The sequence below is a fragment of the Tauraco erythrolophus genome, chromosome 5 (assembly GCF_009769465.1).
Source record: "Tauraco erythrolophus isolate bTauEry1 chromosome 5, bTauEry1.pri, whole genome shotgun sequence".
Classification (NCBI taxonomy): Eukaryota; Metazoa; Chordata; class Aves; order Musophagiformes; family Musophagidae; genus Tauraco; species Tauraco erythrolophus.
In genome coordinates this window covers 54,137,825-54,150,776 of record NC_141469.1, presented here as the reverse complement: position 1 = coordinate 54,150,776, position 12,952 = coordinate 54,137,825, and the positions used below count along the sequence as shown (strand labels likewise).

At 33.9% G+C, this 12,952-nt stretch overlaps 1 protein-coding gene across 1 annotated transcript in view; it reads right to left on the bottom strand.

Moving 5' to 3' along the window:
- Positions 1-1,254: 1,254 nt before the first annotated feature.
- The window catches only part of TUSC3 (tumor suppressor candidate 3), a 79,094-nt gene continuing 67,396 nt past the window's right edge, over positions 1,255-12,952 (bottom strand). Inside the window, exons 7-8 of the mRNA XM_086611549.1 lie at positions 3,726-3,800; positions 1,255-1,349 (exon numbers count right to left, since the gene is read on the bottom strand). Of these exons, the coding sequence (XP_086467675.1) occupies positions 1,255-1,349; positions 3,726-3,800 (170 nt within the window). The remainder of the gene's footprint in view (positions 1,350-3,725; positions 3,801-12,952) is intronic.

Below are 12,952 nucleotides of genomic sequence, written 5' to 3'. Positions count from 1 at the left end.
CACACAGGGTAACAGTAATGTAGCCTGTAATATTCTGTGAAGGATTAGTCTACTAGTTTATAGGAACCAATTTCACCAGAAATAAAGAAAATCTCATCTTTTTAAATGCACTGTGGCCAACTAGAGGGGGAAAAACACCACTCATGCATATTACCTCTATTGTAAAGCCTAGCATAGCATGTCAAGACCATGTCAACTGTATAAATATATATATTTATATACATATGTGTGTATATATATTTCCCTATGGGAAAAAAAAAAGTTAAAAGAAGCAAAGACTGAGGCAATGGCAAGAACAGCATAGTTTCAAATAAGGTCAAAAGTCAATAGAACAAAATCGCTAAGCCTGGAAAATAGAACAACAGCAAAAGGACTCTTCCTCATTAAAAATATTTAGCCATCCTACAAAACTTTGGGAGAGAAAAATCAACAGGTCTCGATGACTTGGGAATTGCTGTATTAAAAACTGTATTGCTTTTACCTCAGTAGCCTGGCTCATCATTACTACAGCACTGAAGATTTGCTTAATTGCACCTTTCCTTTTCCTCTAGATAGGCTTTTTCATGTACATCTGAAAATGGTACCAGGATTACAAGAAAATATTATGGGCCATCTGTTCCTCAAAGGCTACCAAAAAAATATATAACAGATCAGCAAGATGTGAATCAGAAGTCTAGACTACCTCTGTAGCTGACATCCTAGCTAAAAGCATCCACCTACAAAAGGTAAAGCCTGTATTTTCTTTACTATTTTTCTTTTTCTGCTTCTCAGAGAAATTATTACTGTTCAATTGACAGCTGTACATATAATTAAGAAAGACTATAGCCCTTTCTTTCCTCTCTGCTATGGCCAACAAAAGTTAAGAGGGTACTTTTAGTCATAAATCACAGCTTAGCACTGTACACTGTGGTTTTTTGTGCCTTGTTTTATGTACATCATAGTTATAAAGATACAGGAATAAATATCTAATAAAGGTTTATAAATTCAAGCACATGTTTTCTTTTGCATTTTTCAGAGGCACTGCATATGCCACACATCTCTGGTCAAACCCATTTAAGTGGTCTGCATTAACAGTCATGTTACCAACATTAGCTTTTCAGCCCTTTTTGGTTTGCTTGAATTAATCATGATTCTTTCTGTTTATTCCAGCTCCCATAGACTTCCGTGGTAAAAATTAAAGATTGTTTACTTGAAGGCTATTCCTAAACTTATACAAAGCTATTAAAATGTATAAGATGATAATTTAATGGGAGATTACCTGTATGGGTAGCCATGGTATTTGGAGCGGAATATTGACAACAGGAAGCTGAAGAAAAAGACCACCAGACCCAGGCCTACCAGACATATTACTGGAAAGAAAATAACTTTGTTTATTAGCACGTAAAAGATTTTAAACTGGATTCTCTACAAAGAATATTATTTATGTCAATCACTTATGGAGAATTTTGACATAGTTAAATACAAAAACGTTACTGCCTTGACTACTGAGGCCCGTTATCTTCTGACAGGATTTCAAACACATATGGAAATAATATTTATGTTTATTAAGAAAAAATAACTTGTCAGTGTGAATGTATTTTCAAGAAAAAAGAGCAGCAATTTGCAACTCAAATGTCTGTGGATGCAAACACCTTACTGCTGATAATGGATTTAATAACCCTGTAAATTATACATATCGAGCAATGTCATTTCAGGTATTCGCTGCTTCTTTTTGGAAAACAAATTGCATTTCGAAAAATATCCCTTGACTACTGGAATCATGTTCTCTCTAGTCAACCATCTAAGGCTGAAGTAACAGCAAAGACAGTTTAGTAACTACTTTATCTAGATCTTAGTGGCTAAAACATTTCACTGTTGTTAAGTTCCAAGGCTGGTAGCCAAATCACTTTTTTCTTTTAAATTGATAGCAATCTAAATCTTTAGGCTTTGAAGATAAATAACAATGACATAGACCTTCTGATAGCATCCAGAGGCAAGCACTTCGAGCATTTTTAGGCAAACAATGAATCAGCAAAGTAAATGCTTAAATTAATAAAATTTGGAACATCAGTTGGTACCCTGTGTAACAATAGCATAAAACCTTCTCGATCATGATAGCTTGCTCAATTGCATGTAAACAAATATTAAAAAAAGACAACATGTTACAAGCTGATGCATGTAATTGAGATGCAGCTCAACTACATTAACTGATGTTTTGGTTCTAGTGAGCTACTTTGATTTTAAAGGCTTCTTTTCTTATACTATTCCTACTTTAGCCAAACCTTTGCTATTTAATTGCAATATTCATGCGTCAAATGTGTGCTGGATTTAAGCGAAGGATGAGCAACCATGAAGCCAGGGAAACTGACAATGTCGCATTTTTTCATTAAAACTGACCATGTGGAAACTGACATACTTCAACTGAAATATAAAATTTCTGCAGTCATTTTGAGAAAACTAGCCATGTACGAATCCTATAAACGCACTCCATTATAAAGAAATCACCATTCACAAATACGATTTCAAAGCATGGATGAATAAATTGCGAAGCATGAACAGTGCAAGGCAGGTACACAGAAAGGATTCACATAATGGGCACAAGCAGAGGAGAGTCTGAATTCGTTCTGCTGCCCACTGTTATTTGTGTCCATGTCCACAGACTCAGATCTCCATCGTGATCTAAGATCATATTCCAATCAAACTTATGCACTGTCTCTTTTTATGTCAGTATTAAAGCTGGACACCGTAAAAGATATTCAGGATTAAATTATACATCTACAACTCATTGAAGGAGATGCTCAAATCACTAAATATTACAGATCTCTAGCCAACATTCAACCAGCTATTACAAAGAATTATAGAATGCTTTTATAGAAAACAGTTGGTCAGCCTTATCTGCAATACTATGTATTACACAGAAGAAGCAAAAGAACTGATCTAGAAAGAAAGGGGAAGGAGCATAGGAAGTCTGGTATCTTTCTAAGGTCGTCTCAATGCCTTATATGACAAAAAGACAAAGTAGCAGGGAATATGAGAAAGCATGTTATAAAAGGTCCAAAGGCAGATGGGCATATTTGTTTCAACCTATGTCGTACTCAATAGAAGTTTGTTCGACATAACACTTAGGAAGTTTAAACCTGGATAAAATACTTTCATATCATGTGTTTATGCAATTCATTGCCAAAAATCTTGCAAAATATTCTGAATGACAACAACATTCAGAAAAAAATAAAACTTGCACTTCAGGCTAGAATCTTTAGACATTACAGAATAGGATATGTTCTGTATTACATCTACTGTTGGGTTCTCCCCTTCCTCTGGAGACATGATACTGGCAAAGCGTATGAGGTAAAAGAATTTTCACACTCCTTTGGATGTTGTCATCTTAAGCATCTTAAATGCCTAAATTAATTATGAAAACAATGTTTTGAAACTCTCGTTCTTTATGTCACTGACTTTCAATGCAATTCAAGAGCCAAAAAGCATTTATGTAGTACTATGTAGTGGAGATACTGAGTCAAGCTGTACCTTGGCTGAGTATGTTTAATCATTTTTTTACCTTTACAACTTCATGTGAATGCCATTTTATCAACAGAATTTTTATACTCTCCTCTTCTCCACTCCACAAAATTTAAAAATTGGTTTAAGGTAGAGACCTTCTGAAAAACTTAATCAGATATTCATTTGTAATTTCTCAATGTCATCTAATTGTCTAAATATTGTCTTAGTTGTACTAAATAACTTACTTCTCCTTTTTCCAACATCGCCTTTGGAGGTAGCAGCTTCATTTAGGAGTACCATTCCCATGGTGATAGCAGCATCTGTATAGCCATTGTCAAGGAAAACAGCAGATGTGTGGATACCTCAGAAAGCCACAAAAGTACATCTATGAACTAAAGCTTTCAAGTTCATAAAATGAAAGAAATTATTTATATATAAAACTGCATATCTCAATCTGTATCGTACCAATACACTCACCTGCAGCAAAAATGTGTAGTAAGATTTTCTTTGTGCAATCTAGATTAAAAAAGAAGGAAGGTTCAAGAAACTTTAAAGGACAAGTCGTCAAGTAGGACACAAATTTTGGACAGTTATGCAAATAGCTATTCCCCATTATCTTACAATATTCTGTATATTGGTAGTAAAGGATTTTAAAAAATGAAAAGTATAAGAACCAGAAATCATTCAGTGTTATTGCACACAAATCATTGGTTGTTTGATGCAAACTGAAGCAGTTGGACTGCTTTATCTTCCTCTGCTTTTAGATAAGACATTAGCTCCCTCTTTAGTGTCATATTGCTTAATAGTTTAGCAGAGAAACATCTCAGAGGCAAAGTCCTCAGTCACTTTCAGTGTTTTATTGTCTCATTATAACTGTTACAAATGTGAACAAGTACATAACAATAAAACAATTTAACTAATTTAGCAAGATCTTAAACCATTCACTTAATTGTTTACTTGAAACTGTATAAACAAAAAGGAACGGTTACTGCTGTGCACAACATCTGTTCTGAAGAGGCACGCCTGAATGCCATACTGAAGCAGGAGTGCATTATGGGAGCAATGTCACACAATTTCAGGAAAAACAAACTTCACTAGAGTTAACTGACTCTTGAATAAGGTTGGATAGTTAAGCATTATTTACCCCAGGGCTAGGTAGCAGGACAACTACAAACTTTAAGATGTTTCTATTTACGCACATAGATAATGCACAGGAAATACTTCAAACATGCTACATCCATAAACAATACTTGCACTAACCCTATCAATATTCATATTAACATTTTTCATGTTAGAAATGTTCAAAATTAGAACAAAATGCTCAAAGACATCTGAAATTTCAGTTATACACTTTCCATTAAGCTGACCGTGATCGAAGGAATTTAGAAATGCCAACTCTAACATCATCGCACTTCAGAGATTAGCAGCCTGATTCCGATTTGAGACTTTCAAATACAGAGAATGAGAAAAGTCAAATGAAGAATAACAGGATTAACAAAAGTAAACACTGATGTTGAAAGGAGGCAGATGTCCATCTCACCCAATAGGCAACGTCACAGAAATATGTTTTACCACCACCTCTTTGATATAGACATCTACCTACAGTACTAAATTAGACACTCACTAGAAACACACTAGTAGTACAAATTACTTTCTCATACGTGCACACAAAGTGCAATGCATACAGTCACTCTCATGAATAAATAGTTATATTAAAGTTTTCTAGAAGCTTATTACTGGACTTGACAAAATATTAAAAAAAATTATCACAAAATATTGGGAGAAAAATTTAACCCTGGAATCCATGAGACTATGCAAACTGGAAGGGAATGCAAAAACTACTTTCTAAAAATTTTGCCTGTTAAGTTTCAGATTCATGAGCATAAGAGACTGGAAATCTGTGCTGCTGCTATGCTTCAAGTAGGAAAAAAGAATTGGAAAGAATGTCAAGAGAATCATTCAGTTCTCTGCTTTCAAAAGTTACAAAAGCATTAAAATTAATTAAATGAGGAAGCTGCAACAAGAATGACAGAAAAAAAATCCCAGGATTTCTAACCTATTAAGAAAAGTCTCTAATGTAGCATATTTTACCAATCCCTCACTTAGATTTATTACAGTGGTTTTGTTCTTAGATTAACTGAGTCATGGAAAAAAAAAAAAACAACACAACTCTAAGATGTGAGGGGAACTCACCAGAGCCTCTCTGAGAAGTGCTACTTTTTGCAGAGGTTTTGGACTGCTTTGTAAATGGAATTTATTTGCTTGATTATCTCATGCGACATTGCACATAATGTGATCTTTTACTATTTCCCTTACCTGGTTGCTTCTGAGAAACAAACAAACCAACCAACTACACACTAAAAAGCCATCTGGCAGACAACCACTCTGTGACTTAGTTCCTACTTTCTTACCAGACCATGAGTTTAATTCACTTTTCTTACCATCAGAAAGAACAGCCTCACAAAAGTAACTTTTTGCTCTGCAACTTAGAATTTTAGATTTGCAACCAGCTGAACTGTGTTGAATTTTTTTGGTGTCTTTTGGAGTCTCACATCATTACCCCTAAAGCTTCCCTCACATTGACACGATTTTTGCTTCAGTTGTTGCTTTTTAACTTTAGTCATCACTGTTGAGCTTTCAGCCTCACTGGTTGCTGTTCAGCTTCAATGACATCACCTTCATAACTTCAGACTCTAACACTGAGCATGCCACTTGCCTCAGCTCTGTGATGCTGAATCAAAAATTCAGTTTTACTGAGTTGTGATTTCAATGCAATCATTAGCTTTTTACCACAAAACATAAAGCCTAAGGTATTATTTTTCACTCCTGTTTTTAACATTGTATGTTATGTCTTCACACTATTTTTATATTCTACAAAAGAAAGCAACAGTCCTAGCTCTCAAAATAATTTCTTACAGTATCACATTTCTCTAGCAGTGCAGAATTTGAAGTTTTGGCTAGTGGCTACTTGGACAGTTTTTCATAGAAATTGACAACATATATTATTTAGTTAGTGCTTTTGAAAAGGTTCTCAATGTTTTGATGCATGAAGAAGAACAGTTTCACACTAGGATGAAAACCAGAGTGATCACCAAAGTTTGTGAGACTATTCAGAAAATGATCAGCAATAACAGAGCATAATATTTAGCCCTGCAGAAATCAAGATGCGTGATTGGAAGTATTAAAAAAAACACACACCATCAAAGCCAAAACTAAACCAAAATAAGAAAGCTTGGATCAATAAACTCCAGAATGATAGATACTCTACAAATTAAAGTGATTACTAATAAATTCTGGATATTTTTTATTAGCGTACTTTAATAGAAAATTTGATCACTCTTAATTCCAGCCAGAAAGTCTAAAAGCAAGAAAATCTGATAGTTCGTAAGTTTATTAATGTGATATATATAATTTATATCCTTACTTCACAACTTCAGTCATAATTAGTAATGAGCGGGGAATAAAAGAAAGAGAGAAAATAGGTTGACAAACATCTGATTAATTCTGTGAAAAAAGTCTGGTGGTCTCATACTCTGATGGATTTCTGACAGGGGTATAAAATCTGGCACTAGCATGAGCAAGCAAAACTAGGGAACAAGATATTCATGCACTCAAGTCTGTGTTCAGCTTACTGTTAACTAAAATGGGGATAGATTATCACATAAACTTTAGAAACTTCTGGTTCACCTTGTCATACAAGAAATGAAGAAAAGTATACACATTTTTTTGTGAGAGAGTAATATGATCAAAAGGAAAATCTACAGTTTTGTCTTATCTTTTTCCTTTTTTAATTTTTTTTTTTGGCTGTGGGGTGATGATTAGAACATGAGAAATTCTTTGCTGGTCTCTTATGACAGGAGCATATTTTGTTGACAGAGGTATTTGTCTTAATTTTCTCCTACTAATACTTAAACCTCTAAAATACCTGTTATAATTTCAGAAACACTGACCACATTACAGGTTCTTTATCTGAACCATTTCAGGTTGGATTTAACTTTCAACTTATATTTGAAAAATCCATGCATAACAAGCATTCCAGTCCTTCTATTTAGGAAGTATTCTTCAGCTATGTGCAGTTCTTGAAAACAAGGTATTAGCCATTTTTACCAACTCAAGAATTTGACTTTTTTATCATAGGTTGAAGAAACTAATCAAGTTCTGATTGGTTAATCAAGTTCTTTGGTTCTGCAAAGAAACAGGTATCATGGTTTTCTTTCAAGACACTGTTGCTTCTGTTTAGGAAACAATGAGCAACAATTTTAATATTTCACTTAAGCTATACACTGTGCAATCAATTCTGAATTAGATCATAACCATCCCAGTGGATGACTCAACAGACCTTGAGGGCTGAAGAAGGAGGCATGTTTAAGATACCAATCACTGTGTGTCTGATCTCAGTGAAGAAAGATGACTCCTAACTCAGAAGCTGCAAAAGTAGAACATAGAATAAAAATTACTTGAACATGAATTTAATTTAAAGCATGAATTGTACACAATCAAGATGTACTTCAATATTTTCAAATGGCCTGAAATCTAGTTGTACTGATACTCACAATAACCCTGAACATTCATTCAGCTTAAAACCTTCTGGCTTGAGCTACAACACATGGCTTTTCAAGAACTTTAGGAATTGTCACACAAGTCTTGGAACTGGATTTCACCTCAGCTCCTTGAAATATGCAATTTACAACAGTGAGGTAGCTGGAAGTTTGCATTTCAACCATTTAAATGCCAACTAAACTACAACACTTTCTTTTTTGATGCTTTTTCATCGTTTCAACAGAACAGAGAATCTATTTGATACTAATGTAGAATCTCTTATAGTGAAAAAGTTTCTTTATTATTAATTTGATTAGTTTCAGCTTCAATTTATAAGACTGTCTTTCAAATCCAGAGATAATCTGATGGAACTGTCCCTCTTGTGATGCTCTTGAGAACTGAAAGGTCATGTAAAAATTTCTGGAGAGGAAGACTCTGGAATCTGTTTTAATTCAACCACAACAAAGCAGCATGAAGATACTTGACTAAGTTTATGCTAAATCACTAATCAAATATTCAGGCTTTTCAGCTTGATTTACATCCTAATTATTCATATTGGTGTCATCTTTTAGAATCACCTAAAACTAACTCTAGGGAGATGATTTTTGTATTTATTATTTATGACCTTTTTGGTTTTGTAAACTACATCTAATGGAACTTCAGGGTTAGTCCTGTTAATCTCAAATTCTTATAGTGTGGTTTGCCACTGTACAAAATATTTTTTTTTGTAACCTTATTTACATTTTATAATTTGTCTCTACAAATTTTCTTGCCTAGAGACATACAAATCAGAAGCATACACATCTCCAGAAGAGGTAGATGTATAACTTTAGTTTCCTTAATGTTAAGCATATCAGAGATTAAAAGAATTGAATGAATTTTCTTAATAGCTTAATTTCTTAACATTTAAACATACATTGCTTAAAACAAACTCTATTTAAGCTATTTATGATGCTATATCATTTTCTCTCAGTATTCTATCACTTTTTTCCAAACATCTACCTTATTTTCAAGCACTTTCAAACACTAGACTTGTTTTATTACGTTGTCTCATCTGTTTGTTAGTATACACTTGATCCTTCAGCATGCACACATACCACCTCTCTCACTTTCTCTAAGCACCTATAAATCTTTTTAAGAATATCACACATTCTTTTTCTATATCATAAATCATCATCAGTATCAGTCTAGGCTGGCATTATACTCTCCTTCATTGTTAAAGTCCTGTGCAGTATCTTAATAGACACAGTTTATTCTTAGCTGATGACTGCACTTAAGGACTATGCAACTTAGTAAAAGCTATCTGTGGATCCAAAAGGTAAAACGTTTAACTTTGGACTATGTTTCTGCATCTTTCAGCCACTCAAACAAATATGTTTCTTAGCAATTAAAATAACCATTACAATTATTAACTGATGCCTAAAGAAAGCCTTAAAAATGCTGTTGTCTTCAGCCTGCGGTCAGTGAATGCCTCTTGGTCTGTGGACTAGTAGTCAGGTATTTGCAAAAGGGAAATAAAAATGGGGCAACTGCCAGAGCAGCCAACAGCTAAATTTGCTTTGCAGGGGTCTGCACTTCCACTGGAAAATTTTAGAGCCAGAAATTGAAAACGGTTGAAAATCACTGAATGACAGAGTTGGTAATTTCATACAGAGGACACATGCCATTCATCAAATCCAGTATTATTCAATTAGCTGATGAAAGAGAATTATGTTGTATGTCGCATTGACAAATGCCCAGCTGTAAATTTAAAGTCCCTGTGTATCTCACTTACATCTAAGAGACTTCAGTATCTTTCTTAAAAGGTCATATTATGAATTATTTTAATGTCAAGCAGTAGGAGAATGACGTAATGAAGGAAATTTCTTGATTTTTTTAGCTATCATCTCTTTATGTTTCACTACAATTAGGAGGAGTCAGGTAGCCTCCACAAGAGCCAGAAGGGCCTACAAGGTTAACAGACAGTATTGGTGGATAGTGCAAGGAAGGAACAGAAAATATGCAGCATGTTTTGCCGCTTTGGACATTGATTTCCACAGTTAATTAAGAATCATGCTTAAATATGCTATAATTTTGTGCATTCAGTTCTATCTTTTTCCACTGTGGTGTTCTTTCCTTTTTTCTTATCCTTAAGATCAAGCATACCAAAATCTTATCTCACCGCTTCAGTTGTCGTCATCTCTCCCTTTTACATAATCTCTGGGGAATACAATTTGATTCCATTATGCACGGCTGATAGAGTCTTACTACCGAGAGGTAAATGAGTATTGTTCTACTGACTTTGGCTCAGAATTTCAGGTTCTTATGCTCAGTGACTTTGCATGAGCCCTACTGACAGACAGAAAGACATCTCCCTTTTAAATTCATTCTGTGGTTAAGTTTCCTTACACCAAAGAGGCACTTAATACACTTAATTTAAATTCACTCTATAGGACAGGAAATGCTTTTCATAATAGGTGCAATTTTAATGCTACAGAAAAGATTTGTCGTCTTCTTTGTAGCCAATCAGATTTCTTTTTCCTTCTCAATCAACATCTCACATCCACCTACACAGCTGTCACATCAAACTCTGCCTTGGGAATTCAAATTAAAAAACTGAAAAGCTATTTCCATTTCTACTTAGGTGCATGTATTTTATCAGCATTAGAGTTAACTAAGTTTCATAGTAATAATGAGAAAGATTATAAGATTAATAGTAACTGCTAATTCCTGTAATAATGGTTTAGATTTATCTCTCGTACAACAAATAATTTGCTTAATAACTGAAACTCTTTTGATAATGAAAATATTTACTGTAGCTTTTAAACTTACTCTGTATAATAAAGATTTACTGTTACTGTAAAAGGAAAGAAATGTGAAACATTACATTCAAATCAGTTTTATTTCTCAAGGGAATAAAATAAAAACTTGAAGAAAATGGACGTTCATTAGAAATATTGATTAGTATCTACCAAAGGGAGAAATGAAAGTATTGAAGAAATCTTTCAACTTCAGCACAGTCTCTCCAGCCTCACTATTCCTTGCCTTTCTTACTGTATCTTCACACCCAGAGCCATATTTACAGCTCAACACTGCATACTCCAATGGCTGTTTGGTTAAAAATAGTCAACATACTCTATCTGTATTCAACTATATTTAATTACAACAGTAATACTGATTGTGCAGTTTACTTTACATTGTTCCTCTTAGAAAATGACAGCTCTTAATTCCACAGTTATATCTCTTCTGCCTCTATGTCTTTTTAAGAACTCTATTTTCCCTAACTCTAGCAACAGAACTTCAGTACCCTAGCCTTTAGTTCTTTTTCCTTGTCTCTCCAAGAATGTTGAACTATCCTGCACTTTTTTTTTTTTTAACAAATACCTGATCATTTCCGCTGACTCTTATTATGTATGACCCCATTTCTGTCAGGAAAGGGTTGCAAGAATAGATGCCAGCAGCCTGGAACATCTTCTGCATGAGGAAAGAGCAGAATTTTTCAACTTGGAAAGGAGAAAAGAAAGATAAATCTATATAGTGAATTCTATAAAGCCCCAAATAGAAAAAAAAAAGGCAGGAAAAAAAGAGAAAGGACTATTTCCCATGACATTAAATAAAGCCACACAATAATTATCATACAAATTATAGGCTAAAAAAGCATCCTAAAGGACTAACTTCTGTGTACTACATGAAATTAACACTGCAAATTCCTTGCTATAGAATGTTGGGCCATAATTAATTCAAAAAAGGATTAACAAGAAATAAGAATGTATTCATCAGTAGCTAGGAGCTATAATATTCCGTATACTAGATCTGGCTCAAAAATCCCTAAATCACTGATTATGGCTGGATGTTTTGTTTTGTACAATCCTTCTCTATCTTCTTAACAGCCATTGCTGCACTTACACACATGGATGTAAACTGTGATGATAACTTGAGAAGATGCTAAACTTTATCGTTAAATCATAATGTGCTTAGATATAGGCTCTTTTTATGTGGCAGAACGAGATATTGAGCAAACAAATAGATTGTCTTACCAGGATTACTTATGCAAACAAAGTTATTCATCTGTGTAAATTATGCAGTCCTAGAGTCCTCAGAGATATTCAAACTCTTCGGAAGCAAAAACTTTGCATTACAGGCTGCACAATGCGTAGCATGTTGATGTTAGCTCTGCGTAAGTTACTGATTTCATATCCATTTAACAAAAAAGATTTCTGTTTAAATAAAATCTATTCCATGTTCTTATTTTAAATAATTTTTGTTTGTGCAGTTTGCCATATTTATTCTACAGCAGTTATACATCCATTTCTGTGATGACTTTTTGATAACTTTTCTACTTCACAGAAAAGTCCCAATATTGACATAATTCTACATAACACCCCAAATTATTATGTGTGTAAATTACACCCTGTTGCTTGAAGCAGTGATCATCAGGCTGATGTGGGGATAAATACCGTTATATATTGCATAAAATTTCCTTCTCAATTGTAAATGATAAAAAGGTTCTGTTGCTCCTGGGAAGAAAATCAAAGTTGGTCAATTTCAAAGAAAAATGAAAGTAGATATTTAAAAGATCAGTATATTTTTATGGATGATTAAATGCAATCTCCAAATAAATTTATACCTAACTATTATTCAGTATTACTTTTTCTCTGGAAATAAATATTAAAGCATTCTCTCTGTGCCAAAAAAAAAACAAATTACCTGCCAATCTATGGCTAGGACTGAGCTGTAAAGTAGCATGAACAAAAGCAAATCTTGCCTTTTGTTTTCCTCCTAGGCAATAAAAAAGCTAAAACATAATGGATCTCATTATTCTACCCTATAGAATGTTCTGCGCATTTTTGAATGAAAACATCACTGAAGACTCCACTAATTTTACAAGGCTGGCAAAGAATTCAAAGGGAAGCCAAAATCTGATGACAGACAAGACTGATACACACAACAGCAG